The 16814-nt window shown below is 43.0% G+C and overlaps 3 protein-coding genes across 3 annotated transcripts in view; 1 reads left to right on the forward strand and 2 right to left on the reverse strand.

The window, feature by feature from the left end:
* Positions 1 to 2274: 2274 nt before the first annotated feature.
* On the reverse strand, positions 2275 to 3464 carry LOC117750904 (trace amine-associated receptor 13c-like). The gene is made up of 2 exons (XM_034562342.1): positions 3301 to 3464; positions 2275 to 3079 (listed from the first exon to the last, which is right to left on the reverse strand). Exons 1-2 carry the CDS (start codon positions 3462 to 3464, stop codon positions 2275 to 2277), a joined length of 969 nt encoding a protein of 322 aa, XP_034418233.1.
* A 5877-nt stretch (positions 3465 to 9341) lies between these two features.
* LOC117750901 (trace amine-associated receptor 13c-like) lies at positions 9342 to 10755 on the reverse strand. Its single transcript, XM_034562338.1, has 2 exons — positions 10552 to 10755; positions 9342 to 10158 (listed from the first exon to the last, which is right to left on the reverse strand). Exons 1-2 carry the CDS (start codon positions 10722 to 10724, stop codon positions 9342 to 9344), a joined length of 990 nt encoding a protein of 329 aa, XP_034418229.1. The 5' UTR covers positions 10725 to 10755.
* Positions 10756 to 15833: 5078 nt separating this feature from the next.
* Positions 15834 to 16814, forward strand: part of LOC117750509 (trace amine-associated receptor 13c-like) — a 5718-nt gene continuing 4737 nt past the window's right edge. Inside the window, exon 1 of the mRNA XM_034561762.1 lies at positions 15834 to 16031. Within this exon, the coding sequence (XP_034417653.1) occupies positions 15834 to 16031 (198 nt within the window). The remainder of the gene's footprint in view (positions 16032 to 16814) is intronic.

Here is a 16814-nt window from a genome sequence, read left to right on the forward strand (position 1 = left end):
TTCAACTACTCTAGCTACTCTTTTATTTTGCCTGACTCCTGTGAGGCAAACATGGTGGTGTGGTGGCTAACATATCTCCTCTTAGCAAGAGGGGCCCAGGTTTGAGGAATTCTGTAACAAGAATGAATTTGTTTTGTGGAGTTGTCCGGATAATGGAGGGATGTTGGCATTTTTGGATTTTGTGATTCTGCAGCAAAAGACATGAAGGGGTAATACAATACTCTTCTTCCTGTTTTAACGGGCCTTTCACACATTTTACAAACTAAAGTGTATATGAAATTATCTCTAGTGCCACCACCACAGACTACTTACTCCATTACTCCATTGAATGACCTAAAAAAACTAATACAGAGCCTTGTGGCACACCTTTACAGATGGTTGCAATATCAGAGGATAAACACTCATATCTGATGCACTGAGACCTATTCTCAAGGTAGCTCGTGAACCAAGCGGCCGCTTGCTCCGAGAGTCCTGAGTTGAGAAGCCTCAAGAATTTCTTCTGGATGAGCTCAGGGCTGTATTGTTCATCTGACCAAGTTAGGGAGAGTCTTTCAACTCAATGGCCCTAAAGAGGAAGTTTTGAGGGGACTCGCGACTCTCTTGTGATATACTGTAGGTCAGTAGAGCTGTCCTCTTTAAAGTGCCCCTTTAAAATTGACTTCAACTGTAGCAGGGTGAGGTCATTTTTAATCTTGACCTTATCTCGAATACTCAAACCTGGATTGATTGATTTGATCACAGCCTCCATGACTTCAGCCTCAATCTGATGCGTCAGGTTTGTGTATGAGAGTCTGTCTTTCTGTCCCTTTTTCCCCAATCTGGCCACAGATCTTGAACTCTCTCCTAATCGTTACTTTCCTTCACAGGTGTAAATAACATATTTGGCGAAGCAGGACCTCGTCTTGAAGGTGTCCTGCTCACTCTGTCACTCAGCCTCTTAACATCATCATGTAGAGCTTGACTAGTTAGCTGGAGCTGTTGGCCATTTTAACATATTGGTCTAGGGGGATGGACTCGCTTTTGGAGCCAGCCTCAAGTGGCCATTTGAGGAAACAGTTTTTGGCGCTTCCACTTTGGCTTTATTTCTCAAGTAGAAAAGAGTGTGATTATATGGAGTGCAGAAAGAGATATATATTTTCATTAAGGCGCACATTTAGAATAATATGAAATACAAATATTACCATATAAGAACAACAATGTGTCTCCGGCCATTACATCTTTTGACTTTACTTCAGTGTATTCAGCTATACAACACTGAATATATTTCCATCTTCATAGAAGGTTTTAGTTTTGTTACTGACCAGTTTGTCTCTAAAGTATTGTCATATCACTAGAGTAAGTCTGAAGTATCATTAATGTTATAATGAGTTTCATAGATTTTCTAAACCAGGGGTGAAAAAAGGCATAAATAAGTGGGTTTAGACAGGAGTTCAAATAGAACAGCCAGGTTTCAAAGGTTAAAGATGTTTTATGCACTGCAATAGCAGAAAGGTATAGTTTATTCTGTCATTGACAACTTTACCTTTTCGGATCATGGTTTCCATTTCATCCTTGCTAGTAAAGTGGAGAAGCTGTACACTTGAAAACAATCTGAGACGTCCGCCACCTGTCAGTCAAAGCAGCCAGGCCCCCTATTATGCCTTTCAACCTTTACTATTTCTCACGACAGGGATATTCCACGTTGACTTTATTTCTCAACACTGAAAGTAACAGCTTTGTTGGGGTACAAGTATAGTTTCAGCTTAAGTAATGACAATGTACACACTTGATTGTCTGTTAGAGAAAATGAGTCACAAAGATTCCAGATGTAATAAGATATTACCAAACTGTATTGGAGTACAAAGTAGAAAAGAGTGTGATTATATGGAGTGCAGAAAGAGATATATATTTTCATTAAGGCGCACATTTAGAATAATATGAAATACAAACATTACCATATAAGAACAACAATGTGTCTCCGGCCATTACATCTTTTGACTTTACTTCAGTGTATCCAGCTATACAACACTGAATATATTTATATTTCCATACACACTTGATTGTCTATTAAAGATCATGATTCACAAATGTTTAAGATGTAATAAGATAATACAGGACTTGAGCGCAATTAGAAATATAAATTGTCAATAAGGTGCAAATCCGGAATAATATGAAGTAAAAATATTACCATATAAAAACAACACTGTCTCCAGCCTTTACAACTTTTGACTTTAGTTTAGTGTATCCAGCTATACAATAGCAAATACATTTCCATCTCCATGGACTGGTTTGTCTCTAAAGTATTGTCATATCACAAGAGTCCGGCTGAAGTATCTTAAATGTTAAAATGAGTTTCATAGATTTTTTAAACCAGGGGTAAAATAAGGCATAAATAAGTGGGTTCAGAGAAGAGTTACAAAAGAACAGCCAGGTTACAAATGTCGAAGATAGGTTCATGGCTGAAAAAGCAGAAAAGTATAATGGACAAAGGCAGATCAGGAACACAACCACAACAACACCAAGAGTCCTGGCTGCTTTCAGCTCAGATTTCTTAGCAGTTAAACCCACTGGACGCTGTTGTGTGACCGATACAATGTGGGTCCGCATGGCTTGAGCCTGAGACACAGCCACCACAAATATTCTCATATACAGAACTATGATGATAGTAATGGGGGCGATAACGGTGAGGACAAGGTCAACAACTCCTGTGATATAAGTATGGACAATAAAACATTCTCCGTAGCAGATACGATCTGAATCATAATGTATCAGAGAATCCATCAACATGACAATACCGTAAACAACAGAGAAAATCCAACACAGGCAGATAGAGATCTTCGTTCTGTCCAGAGTAACTCTGATGTTATAATGTAGAGGGTCACAAATAGCCAAATAACGATCAATTGATATGAGCACCATAGTTCCGACCGAAGAAGAAATAATGATATAATCGATAACATTAAACAGAGCACACATGAAGTCACCCAGGTACCAGCAGGTTTCTCCAAAAAGGATATCAACCGGCATCAGCAGAAGGCCCACGAGGAAATCTGAGACAGCCAGGGAGAGGATGAGGAGGTTGGTGGGGCTGTGGAGCTGCCTGGAGAGGAAGAATAACATCACTTGAGATTGTTAACAATAGTAGCTTGTTAACATCAATGAATTAATTCTAGAATGCAACATTATATTGGAATACATCATATTGTCAAATTACAGATATTATATTTATATTCATATTAAAAGTAAGACATGTAATTGATGTTCATTTCTATGATGAATATGTGTATCAGTTCATTCATTAGTTTTAGAGTTAATCTCTGCCTGAAGTGGGAGATAGAGATGATGACCAGCAGGTTGAGAGCTGCAGTGAGCAGAGAGATGAAATACAGCAGAACGTTAACAAGCATGCCATCAGACGGAGGTTTCCTGCAGGAACGGTTGTGGAGTAGTGGAAAGCAGAGTTCAGCGTCTTCAGTCGTCTCCATGTTCAGAGGTGTGAGGAGGCTGAGTTCTGGCTGCTTTAGAACTAAAGCTCTCTGTTACGCAACTGATGTGTCTCTTTTCTGGTCTCGTCATTTCTCTACTGCTCAGTTTTTTCTCCAGTAGAGACTGAAGTCCCTCCCTTTCACTTTGTCGTTTCTGGTCATCTTCATGTCGACCGTCACTGACTTCCCTCAATCTTGGACTTTAACTAACAAACTAACTTAACTTAACAAACTTTAACTAACCCTAACTTTAACTAACTTTTTGGATCATGGTTTTCATTTAATCCTTGCTAGTAAATTGGATTAGCTGTAAACTCTAAAAACAATAAATGTAAACTATTTGTTCTCAAGGTCAATTCGAAGGAAACCTATTTCAATAATTTTTTTTTTTTTGTGTCTGTTTTAATGGAGTGCAAGTCACCAACTAGAAAGCCCATATAGGCCCACTGGGTTAGGCCATACAGTCCACAGGAGTTTTCATTTTGGGCCACATAAATTGTAAATGGGTCTGCATGCTGTTGCTCTTGCAGGGTCCTAGGCACTATATTCTGTTTTAGGCTAATTGGTTGAATTCAGAATATCAAAGTGTAAAATGTAATCAGAATCAGAATTGTTTATTTGCCAAGTATGTTGAACATACAAGCAATTTCACTCGATGAAAGGTGCATAACAATAAACATAGAATAAAACAATACACATAAAAACAATAAACAACAATAAACTTAAAATAAAACAATACAAATAAAATCAATACATATATAAATAAGATAAATAAGAAACAGATAACAGTACTTTAAAACAAGCAGATCTTTTTTAATATAAGTGGCTAATGCATTTTAGTAAGAAAAGAAAAGTTGTGCAAGGGTGTTGGAAATTGTCCTGGGGATGTGAGAGTCAGAGTCAGTTAGTGGGGGTCCTGGTCTTTATTATCCTGGGGATGTGAGAGTCAGAGTCAGTTAGTGGGGGTCCTGGTCTTTATTATCCTGGGGATGTGAGAGTCAGAGTCAGTTAGTGGGGGTCCTGGTCTTTATTATCCTGGGGATGTGAGAGTCAGAGTCAGTTAGTGGGGGTCCTGGTCTTTATTATCCTGGGGATGTGGGAGTCAGAGTCAGTTAGTTGGGGTCCCAGGCTTTGTTGATGAACCTGACTGCAGCTGGAAAGAAACTGTTCTTGTGGCGTGAGGTCTTGGTCCTGATGGACTGCAGCTTCATGCCTGAGGGAAGGGACTCGAACAGTCTGTGTCCAGGGTGAGAGCGGTGGGCTACAATCTTCCTTGCCCGTTGAGGGTCCTGGAGGCGAAGTCATGGAGGGATGGCAGATTGCAGCCAATCACCCTCTCAGCTGCCTCAGGAAGAACATCCTCTGCTGAGCCTTCTTGGTGATGGAGCTGATGTTCGGCTCCCACTTGAGGTCCTGGCTTACTGTTTTTGCCATTTGTCAAGTTTCATTTCAGTTCCTCATCAGATCCACTCACTTGACTTTGCCTAAAACACTGCAAGTCCCATAATGCACCACTAGCAGGTCAGTACAGGCTGCAAATGGAAGGTCTCATCAGGAGAATATGCACTGGGCATTTTAAAACAACTCCAACGGCAGCACTAAAGGTGGAAATGGGTGAAATGCCTCTAGAATTACGAAGGATGCAGTTGGCATTAAGTTTTTGGAGAGGAGGGAGACAAGAAGCTTTGGATGGACAGTAGCACAGAACGCAAAATAAATGAACATTGACAAATTAAACTTCAGTCCAACAGTTCCATTGCCAGCAATAGCACCGTGGATACTCCCTGAGGCAACAGACACACATTGACAGTTACCACAGTTATGTCCAGGTTTTCACAGACGCATCAAATAATTTAGTAAACAAAGTAGCAATAGTGCCAGAACTTAATATCAAAATAGGTAAAATGATTACTCAGGGAGTATCAGTTTACACAGGGGAAATGCTGGCAATAATGTTTGCATTACAGTGGATAGAGGACACAGGACCATTGAGGGCAATCATTTGTTCGGACTCAAGTTCATCAATAGAGAGCTTACAGAACAGTCATTTAGACAGTAGACCATACAGAAAAACATTATACAGGATTCAAATGATAGGTCTTACAGTAGTGTTCCTATGGGTTCCAGCACATGTTGGTGTCAGGGGGAATGAAATGGCAGACAAAGCTGCAGAAAATACCAAAAGTTGAAGTCAACTTCAGCAAAAAGAGGTTAAAGAAAAGGTGGCAGAAGCAATGGGAGGAGGACAGAAAAGGGCGATGGTTTTTCATAGTTCAGAGGAAAGTGGGAGAAAGAAGATGGACAGGAAGGAACACGAGAGAGGAAGCAGTGATATCAACACTTCGATTTGGACACAATGGGCTTAACAGTACGCTACAAAGGGAAACATGATGCAGTCAAATGTGACTATTGTGGGCAAGAGGAAACAAACAAACATGTTATTCTACACTGTCGAAATATGAGCATGAGAGAAGACAGCTAATTGGAAGCCTCTGCAAGGAAAAAGTACATTTAGATATAGTAGGTATTCTGCAAAAAACAGTATCTTCGAATTACAAGCTTTCGTGATGTTTGCGGGTCTGAGGGTTCTACCAGGGAGCAAACCTCCTTTGACTCACCGTCTTCTGACTTCAGAGGGGCTATCGAGTCTAGTGTCATTCTCAGTGAGCCTGTAGCACTATCGACAAGATGATCAATCTGGGACTGTTGAGGTCGTTTAGCAGAGAGATGTTGCTGTTGCAGGTCTGTGGCTTGGGTTTGTAATCCGTGATGGTCTGAATGCCCTGCCACAGGCTCTGTGTATCTCTGCTGTCTTTGAAGTGAGAGGTTATCTTATGTGTATAGTCCTGTTTTGCTTGCCTGAGGCTGTGGGACAGGTTGGCTCTCGCTCTTCTCAGGCCACATTTCATCCCCGGCTCTGAAGGCCTTGTTTCTGGCCCTCAGCAGCCGATGGACTTCCCGTCAGCCATGGCTTCTGGTTAGCCCGAGTGGTGATGGTCTTTATATGGGTCACATCATCCATGCACTTACTGATGTAGGAAGTAACAGTGTCTGTGTACTCCTCAATGTCTGTGTGGTTGTTGTACGTGGCTGCCTGCTTAAACATACCCCAAATTACAAGCACGTCTTTCTATTGTTCAACCATGTTGGAGGAAATGTCGGGCTGTAAATGTAGACCATCCTCATATTTTGGCTATGCCCGGAAATTGTACAGTTTTGGGGAAATGTCCATAAAGTTACCGTAAAAATTCTAGGCTATGACACACCTAAGTCCTGTCTGTTTCTCTACTTTTGTAATATGACATCAGATACCGTGTTAGGGGAAGACCTGTATCTGCCGAAAATTCTGCAAGCAGCTAGTAAAAAGGCTAATACGAAGAGATGGCACACGGTTGAACCACCATCACAAGATGGATGGTTGAAAATCGTGACGGATATACATGATATGGAAGAGGAGCAATGTTGTGAGAAGTTGGCGAAATGAACAGTGTTTACACGTCAACGATAACACAAGAAAAGAATGCTTGAATGATTATCAGGATGTAAACAGCGACTAGCAGAATCGCTGTAAATTCCCTTGGCAGATGAAAAAAGGACGGCACCTTGTTATCATGAACTCCGCCAGTGGTGAGCAGTGTTTACATATCACAACAGCGTCCCGACACCATGCATCCCGTATGTAAACACACACCCCGCCGCCGCGGGTCTTCCCTCCTTTAGCAAGGGCTCTGTCTGCTTGGTAGCATGTTAGCTGCCCGAGTTGCACATGTTGTTGTCGTTTAGCCATGTTTCCGTGAAAAGAAGCACACAGCAGATATTGTCAATGTGTCTTTGCTAACAGACCATGTACCCCATTCCTTCAAAGTAGCTGTAATTAAACCTCTCCTGAAGAAGCCCTCTCTTAATCCAGAGGTGTTGGCTAACTACAGACCGATCTCTAACCTTCCCTTCCTCTCTAAGATCCTTGAGAAAGTATTTGCAAATCAGTTGTGTGACTTCCTACATCATAATAGTTTATTTGAGGAGTTTCAGTCAGGATTTAGAAAACACCACAGCACAGAGACAGCACTGGTGAAAATTATATATAGCACAAATTGCAATATAAATAGTTAATATGAAAAAAGATGAAGATTTGTCGTGCATCTTGTATAACATTTATTTGTTCACTCTGAATGAAGTCTCTCTTGATTGAAGTCATCAGATGAAAAAATAACTCAACCCTCATAGACGATTTCACACATCTCGTTACCTCTTCATAAAGAGCTAAACTAAAATTCATATACATTCAACAATTGCCATATAATTCAAAAGCATAATCCATTAGATTTCAATAGTTTTATATATTTTGATCGGTGCCACAGCCAGCCTGACCTCAGGTTACAACCCGGAGGCCAACGGCCAGACCGCCCGTCAAGTACCCCTCAGACAGGGGGACAGAGTAAAGAGGGAAGCTGACCGAAGACGCCGTCCCGTGCCAGAATATAAACCTGGACAAAGAGTGTGGTTATCTGCCAAGGATCTTCACCTCAAGGTTCCCTCCAAGAAGCTGGCACCGCGGTTCGTCGGGCCGTTTTCCATCTCCGAAATAATCTAAATAAACTTTGAGCTATCGTGCTTATTGCGTAACCAAGGAAATAAAATACATAAATAGCTTTTCGGTGAGAACCACACTAAATTCATTGAAAATGTGACTGATATTTGTAGAGTGAGGACTTTTAAAATGTGTTATGTCAGCTATGGAAGGGTTGGTAGCCTTCTGGTCTTCAGAACAAAGGAGAGAGACAGTTATTGTATCTGTGTGTTACAGAGGGAAGGAAAGAGGCTTGGCTGTGTGACGAAGTGTGTTGTATAACATTATCTCCAATTGATATTTATTGAAGAAATTGTACTTGCTTGATTCTTGTTGTTCTGAGTTTGGACTCATGGTTTAATGAACTTATTGTAAGTCGTTTTGGATAAAAGCGTCAGCTAAATGACATGTAATGTGTAAATCACATTATAAGGATGCTAATCATTTTATTCTTAGAATGCATAAGACCTAAAGGCAATCAGTCTTTAGGTCTTATGCAATCAGCCATTATATTTGCTCTTTTCAATTATATACCTGCAAGTCAGCCACTTCTGTCTTTCAAGCCTTTGAAGCAGTTTTTTCTTTTTTTGTTTAACCTTCCGGTTACTTGTATTGAGACCTGTCATATGTAACAGATGAACCAAACAAACACTATTACACTCCTTCCTTTCCATAAAATACCTGCAAGCCACCCACTTCAATCTTAACATTGTTCCAAGTTTGGCTGCATCATCTTGTAAACTTTAATATTGAACTTGTGATGTGTCCGCTGCTCTGTGCATTTAGATGTCAGGGTTCTGTATTTAGTTTAGGAACCCAAAGAAAACGTACAGGGTATGGCTCAATTTGTGTTGTCCTCCAACAGCGGGACATACAAAATTATATATATAAAAATATTGACTGTGTTATTTTCAAGGTACAGTTAAGGTACATTGGAGGGATTTTGTAAACTTGCATAAGAGAGAACATATTTGAATCCACCTCACACTGCGTGGTCTAAAGAAAATGAGAAGTAAGTACAGGTGCTGAACAGTTTCCAAACTACCTGAAAGAGATCTCAAAAAATCTTTGAAAGGCCCCCTTGAAAGGAGTCAGGCAACCATCTTTCTAGAGTAGCTGGAGTTGTTGTCTTTCTATGACACTGTAGCATTGAAACAGCACACAATGTAAAGACACATTTAAGATCTGCATGTAAAAGTTTTTACACAAAGGTCACTGTACCAAGACTTTTACATCTGGTATTTAATTCTCACCCACAAGACAAAGTACATTTTTCTCTTTAATTTCAGCCACCATGCAGTGTCTCTCTACATCATGTTGGTCTGACATGAGCCAGGCTGCAGTATCTTAAGAGTAACAATGAACTTGATAGATTTTCTAAACCAGGGGTACAAAAAGGCATAGATCACAGGGTTAAGACAGGAGTTGAATGAGAACAGATATGATACAAAGGCGACAGATGAGGCATTAAGCAAGGTGTCCTGGCCTGTGAGTGCAACACTAAAATATGGACAGATGCACAATAGAAACACAACAATAACAACACCCAGAGTTCTGGCTGCTTTAATTTCAGATTTTTTAGCAGTTACACTGACTGAACACTTGAGAGGGAAAGATGCAATCTGAGAGCGCATGGCACGAGCCTGAGACACAGCCTCCACAAAAACTCTCATATACAGAACTATGATGACAGTGACAGGACCAATGAAGGACAAAAAAAGATCTGCAAGTCCAGCAATGTAGTTAATCACAATGACACACTCTCCTAAGCAGGAATTATACCTGCCTGGTGGTTCCAGGTTATCTTTCAGCAGCAGACTCTGAAGGAAAACAGAAAATATCCAACACAGACAAACACAGACTTGAACTCTTTTTTGTGTGACTTTGTTGGGATAATGTAGAGGCTCACAAATAGCCATATATCGGTCAACTGATATGAGAACCATGGTTCCTACTGAAGCAGAGGTAATAATATAGCTCAGAACATTATGCATAATACACATGAGGTCACCGAGGAACCAGCAGCCGTCTATGAACACCATATGAAATAACATGAGGAAGCCCACGAAGAAATCTGAGACAGCCAGAGAGAGGAGGAGGAGGTTGGTGGGTGTGTGGAGCTGCCTGGAGAGATAAGAGAACAACATGCTGATGATTATTAGTAGCTTAAATTGTGATTAAAAGATAAAAGCAATGACTGAAACACATAAACATATTTCCCTGAAAGATATGTTATTATGTTTTCTTTCGTTCCATCAACCATTTCCTTTCTGTATACCAATTTTACAAAGAGGTAAAACATTTGAATACTTGAAGTGGGAGCTTCCTGGAGAGATAAGAGAACAACATGCATTCCATTATTGATAGCGTCCATTGTTTTAAAAGAGTTAAAAGCAATGACTGAAAGAAAAAATACATATTTCCTTAACAGTTCTGTAATTGAGTTCTGTTTTGTTCCATTAACTATTTTTGTATTTACAGCTACCAGTTTTATTTATTGATGAAACATATGAATACCTGAAGTGGAAGATGGAGATGATGACCAGCAGGTTGAGAGTCACAGTGAGCAGAGAGATGGAGGACAGTAAAATGTAAGTGAGCATTGATAGAGCGTGAGGACGCATGGGCTTCCTGCAGGAGGAGTTGAGGAGTTGTGGAAAGCAAAGTTCGGCTTCTTCAAGGGTTTTCATTCTCAGGAAGAGGAGAGCAGATGCTGCTGAGCTCGTCAGATAAGTGATTGGTCTCTTTTCTTTCTCCACATCCGTCCTTCTTTTACTCTGGTGAAAACTTTATTTCGATGGGAGTGACTAAACTTCATCCTGACTGTTTCATCTATATTCATTGGTCTTTTCCCTGTATTTCACCTCCCCCTCTTATTTGTCCTTTAAAAAAACAAAAACAATTACAATTTCTATCCTACCCTGCAACAGGGAAAAGCAACTCACATCACAATGGAGCCAACACACTTTTCAAACTTTTTGCAATAAAGTGGTTGATACTTTCTGAGTTCTATCATTTGTCGTTGGGGGGGAGGTAAATAGCCACTATGTTGATGTATTCTCAGCTGATTTCCCACATACCAATGCACATGTGTTTCTGGTCAGTGGTCCCTAAAAAGAATGGCCTTTGACCTGTTGGAGAGGGGTCTGTCCCTGTGGCCGGAGGGCACCTGTTAAGAGGCCTCGGTGTGACCTCCGCTGCTATGTCCGAATATGGTACTCCTCCCATTGTCTGGAAAGGACGTGTTTAGATTGGGGGCCCTGGGCGACGGTCTCCAGTTTGCGGCCTATAAGTGACCTGCCGTGACGTCTCAAGTCAGATCTTCCATTTGGCCGAGAAGCTTCTCCGAGCGATCTAGACGCTCGTCCTGACCTGTGATTCCTCTCTGTAATAAACTCTATTATAACAGAAAGAACAGTGTCCACGGAGATTCCTTCATCCTCATTCTTCAACATCATTGCCGCTTGAAAGACACGACAATGTTAAACTGAGAAGTGTAATCAGTGAATTGTGCAGTTCCAACTTAAAATTAAAGCAGCGACGTACGGGCTCTTGCACCTTTGTGCACTTCAGAGGTACTGGCTGGACGGCGGCTCACGCGGCCGAGAAGGTCTGTGACCATCGGACAAAGCGTCCACGAGCTAGATGTTTTTTTCCTGCATGGAGTGACGCTGGAAATTATGCTTTGCAAACAGTCCAACATTTCCTGTATCCATTGTATGGCACTAGATAATGTGAGAACACTAGGTTTAATAACGCTCCGAGCGATTGCAGTTGTGTATTATGAGTTTATATGTTGGAGGGATTATGAGATATCAAATGAATGACAGTATGTAAAATGCAAATGTTTCAATTAAGTGATTGTGGAAGGAATCCAGAAAACATCACGCCAAAATAAGTTAATGTATGTGAGTAAAGCAAGGACGACCTGGAGAATTGAGCAGATGAGAGGACGCACTAAGGCGTGAAAATAGTTTGTCCACCTCTGTTTTGGCTGACCCACAAGTGTTTTGGAAGTTGTGTGGTTTGTGGACATGCATCAAAATCCAAATTCCCTCCTCTCTTATTTATCCCACCCGCTCCACACAGAACCAGCGCCTCGTCACAGGGGCCTCTGGAAGTGCCAGTCAGCTAACCGCAAGGCGGACTTCATCTCTGGCTTCGCTATCAAGCACTCGCTGGACTTCCTGGCTCTCACTGAGACTTGGATCACACCAGACAACACATCAACCCCTGCTGCTCTCTCCTCGGCCTTCTCCTTCAGCCACACACCCAGACCCTCTGGTCGGGGTGGGGGCACAGGTCTACTCATCTCACCCAAATGGAGTTTTACTCTCTACCCGCTTCCATTTACCCCACTGTCTTTTGAGTTTCATGCAGTGACGGTTACTCATCCCGTTCAACTAACCATTGTTGTTCTCTACCGTCCACCTGGCTCCTTGGGAGACTTCTTGGAAGAACTAGACGTCCTACTATCAAACTTTCCAGAAAACGGCCCCCCGCTCATCCTTCTGGGTGACTTTAACATCCAGACAGAGAAGTCATCGGACCTGCTACTCTTACTGTCTTCCTTTGCTCTCTCGCTCAGCCCATCCCCTCCTACTCACAAAGCTGGCAACCACCTTGACTATATTTTCACCAGAAACTGCTCTACATCTAACCTCACTGTAACTCCACTTCATGTCTCTGACCACTTCTTCATCTCTTACTCTCTCCCACTTTTTGGAACTGAGAACCCTCCCACAACAGACTCTGTACCTGTCCGTCGCAACATCCGCACCCTCTCACCCTCTCACCGTCTCACCCTCTCACCCTCCTCTCTGGCCTCGTCTGTTCTATCAGCCCTCCCTTCAACTGACTCCTTCTCACTCATGCAGCCTAACTTTGCCACTGGCCCACACTCCTCTCTATGCTGTCTTCCTCTCTTGATTCTCTCTATCCTCTTATGACTCGAAAGGTCCGCAAGTCCTCTCCGTTTCCGTGGCTGTCCGAACTGGTGCGTGCCATATAGAGCCACTATGTGAGCATCGGAAAGGAAATGGCGAAAATCCAAACACGCCAGCGACCTGCTCGCCTATCACTCTCTTCTCTCCTGCTTCTCTGCCTCTATCTCTGCAGCCAAAAGTCTGTTCTACCAATCCAGAATCGAATCCTCTTTGTCTAACCCCAAAAAGCTCTCCTCTATTTTTTCCAACCTCCTCGACCCCCCTGGTCCCCCCCTTCCTCCATCCTTCTACCAAGCCACTTTGTTGACTACTTCACAAAAAAGATAGACGACATACGCTCCTCATTTACTAATCCATCTTCTATAACTACACCTCCAGTAACTTCATCTTCTTCCCCCTCATTTTCCTCTTTTATCCCCCTGTCTCCCAATCAAGTTCTTACCTTGGTAACCTCTGCCCGCCCAACCACCTGCCCCCCAGACCCCATCCCGTCTCACATTCTCCAGTCTATTGCTCCTGATCTTCTTCCCTTTCTCACCCATCTTATTAACACCTCCCTCTCAACCGGCTGTTTCCCTAACTCTCTGAAGGAGGCAAGAGTCAACCCTCTCCTGAAGAAACCCACTCTCGACCCATCTGAAGTCAATAACTACAGACCTGTCTCTCTCCTCCCCTTCCTTTCCAAAACTCTAGAGCGAGCTATCTCTAACCAAGTCTCCTCCTATCTCCACAGCAACAACCTTCTAGACCCCCACCAGTCTGGATTCAAGACAGGCCACTCAACAGAGACTGCCCTCCTTGCTGTCTCTGAGCAGCTTCACACTGCTAGAGCAGCCTCTCTCTCCTCTGTCCTCATCCTTCTATACCTTTCCGCTGCCTTTGACACAGTGAACCACCAGATCCTCATGTCCTCCCTCCAGGACCTGGGTATCTCAGGCACTGCACTCTCACTCTTTTCATCCTACCTCACCGACCGCACTTACCCGGTAAACTGGAGAGGATCTGTGTCTGAGCCTTGTCCTCTGACTACTGGGGTCCCTCAGGGCTCAGTCCTTGGTCCTCTTCTCTTCTCTCTGTACACCAACTCTCTCGGCTCTGTCATTCGCTCGCATGGCTTCACCTACCACAGCTATGCTGACGACACCCAACTGATCCTCTCGTTTCCCCAATCTGAAACACAGGTAGCAGCACAAATCTCTGCCTGTCTGACTGACATCTCTCAGTGGATGTCCACACACCACCTGAAAATTAACCCGGACAAGACTGAACTTCTCCTCCTTCCAGGAAAAGGCTCTTCCACCCACTACCTGACTATTAACTTCAACAACTCAGTGTTGGCTCCGACTCTGCCAGGAGCCTCGGTGTGACACTCGACAGTCAACTCTCCCTGACTGCCAACATTACCGCAATAACACGCTCCTGTAGGTACATGCTGTACAACATCAGGAGAATACGACCCCTTCTCACTCAGAAGGCGGCACAGGTCCTGGTCCAGGCTCTGGTCATCTCACGGCTAGGCTATTGCAACTCCCTCCTGGCAGGTCTACCTGCTAATGTCATTCGACCTCTACAGCTCATCCAGAATGCAGCTGCTCGACTGGTCTTCAATCTCCCGAAGTTTACCCACACTACTCCGCTCCTCCGCGACCTTTACTGGTTACCGGTGGCCGCCCGCATCCGCTTCAAAACATTGGTACTTGCGGGTCCGGTCTACATCCAGGACATGGTCTAACCTCACACCCCAGCTCGTTTACTTGGCTCGGCTTCTGCCAATCGGCTTGTAGCTCCTTCACTTCGAGCTAAACACTCAACAAAGTCACGACTGTTTGCTGTGCTGGCTCCTCATTGGTGGAACAAGCTCCCCATTGACACCAGGACAGCAGAAAGTCTCTACATCTTCCGTCGCAAACTAAAAACACATATTTTTCGACTATACCTTGAATAGGGAAGGTAGAGCCGTAGTAGCACTTAAGTAGCACTTAAATGTCTCTTACTTATAGCACTTTGTAGTTTAACGTTATTGAAGAAATTGTACTTGCTTGATTCTTGTTGTTCTGAGTTTGGACTCATGGTTTAATGCACTAATTGTAAGTCGCTTTGGATAAAAGTGTCAGCTAAATGACATGTAATGTAATGATGTACTAAGCCACGCCCCTTAGAGGTTAAATGGTCCATATCTTCTAAAGACAAGGAGATATCAACTAGTGTTTTTTCCATTTATGATCACATTGATCCAATAATGGTCCACAGCCAATTTGGTATCAATCGGCCAGAGCATGTAGGAGGAGTTTGCAATATTGGATTTTTCACAAAATTCAAAATAGCGGAAACTCTAAGAAGACAGATTTTAATCCACAGAATAAATTTTTGGTAGAGCAGACACAACCGGACATATGAGTTCAATTTCAAGTCAATCGGTCATTGGGGGTGAGGGGTGTGGCCAAAAAACACTATCGAAAATATTGAATTTTTCACTTGTCCTGACACTTGTTCGGGATATGATAAAGCCCCCAAACACACAATTCAATTGGCAGAATAATAATAAACATGACAGTTTCATTAGGGCCTTCGCTGGCCATATGTTGTCGGTGCTCGGCCCTTAAGAAGTTAATGTTGACTTGGTTTCATGCACAACACAGTCAACAGTCTCCTGAGTTAAAGGCCAGTGTTTGTTTGCCCATTCTATCCTCAGCTCTCACCCACCCTACAAATACTTTCTCACTCTTTACACTACTTCAGTTGCTCTGACCATGTTTTTGTTGGTTTAGGCAGCACCCAAGTACAGACATAGAGACGGTAGGTTAGGTGAAGGAATGGACCAGCTGGTGCGTGCAAGAAGGAAGGTGAGGTGGCATGAGCGGCGGTGGCATGAGCGGCGGTGGCATGAGCGGCGGTGGCATGAGCGGCGGTGGCATGAGCGGCGGTGGCATGAGCGGCGGTGGCATGAGCGGCGGTGGCATGAGCGGCGGTGGCATGAGCGGCGGTGGCATGAGTGGCGGTGGCATGAGTGACGGTTTCTGGGCTGTAGAATCCTGGACACAAGGAACAAGGGTTAGTCATAAAGTCAAGAAATAGTAATCACAATCTTTGTCATAACCGGACAAAGAACGGAGCGGCCGAGAGTCACATCACCACTAAACTGATAATCTGGCTACGAGTGCATCATTATTAGACAGTCCGAGCAACTGACGAAGTATAAAGAGTGAGAACATATGTGTAGGGTAAGTGGGAACTGTGGTTCGAATGGTCAAACAAACACTGGCCTTTCACTCAGTAGACTACTTATTGTGTTTTGCTGGAAACCAAGTCTTCATTTACTTATTTTCATTAATTTTCTTAAGTATTTTATGACTTAATCCAGATCCAAGCACTTTTGTTGTACAAGTAAACCTAAAAACTAAGTAACCCAACATTTCAAGTTTATTTTGAAATGAGACTGTATGTATGTGACAAGGAGAAACTGTACTGTGAACAAGGAATTGGATTTTAACAAGTCACAATGCAGGAAACTGACACTGTCCCTGATGCGTCCAAAACTGACACGAGAGGGGTACCTTGTCTTAGAGTGTCATAGTTTGTAGCACCACTGACCAAGCATTTCAATTTGAAGAATTGGGAGTAAGAATGTGTTTGAGGGAGAGTGGGACATTTAGGAGTCTAATAGAAGAGCTAATTGGCAGATTAACAAGAGGGGAAAGGGGACATCCAGCCGGAGACTGGGACAAGCGACCAGCTGAAGATGATTCTGGTTGTCTGAGCAATTGGGGGCCTGAAGGTGCAGATGCAACCTGGCAGAGGTGACTGGAGATCAGAAACATATAAAGGGGTTTCTGA

This window comes from Cyclopterus lumpus, chromosome 21, assembly GCF_009769545.1.
Source record: "Cyclopterus lumpus isolate fCycLum1 chromosome 21, fCycLum1.pri, whole genome shotgun sequence".
Lineage (NCBI taxonomy): Eukaryota > Metazoa > Chordata > Actinopteri > Perciformes > Cyclopteridae > Cyclopterus > Cyclopterus lumpus.

Coding starts and splice junctions, on each gene's coding strand:
- LOC117750904 (XM_034562342.1), bottom strand. CDS start 3,464: ATGGAGACGACTGAAGACGCTGAACTCTGCTTTCCACTACTCCACAAC. Junction 3,080..3,300: donor ATCTCTATCTCCCACTTCAG/GCAGAGATTAAC, acceptor CTTCCTCTCCAG/GCAGCTCCACAGCCCCACCA.
- LOC117750901 (XM_034562338.1), bottom strand. CDS start 10,724: ATGAAAACCCTTGAAGAAGCCGAACTTTGCTTTCCACAACTCCTCAAC. Junction 10,159..10,551: donor ATCTCCATCTTCCACTTCAG/GTATTCATATGT, acceptor TTATCTCTCCAG/GCAGCTCCACACACCCACCA.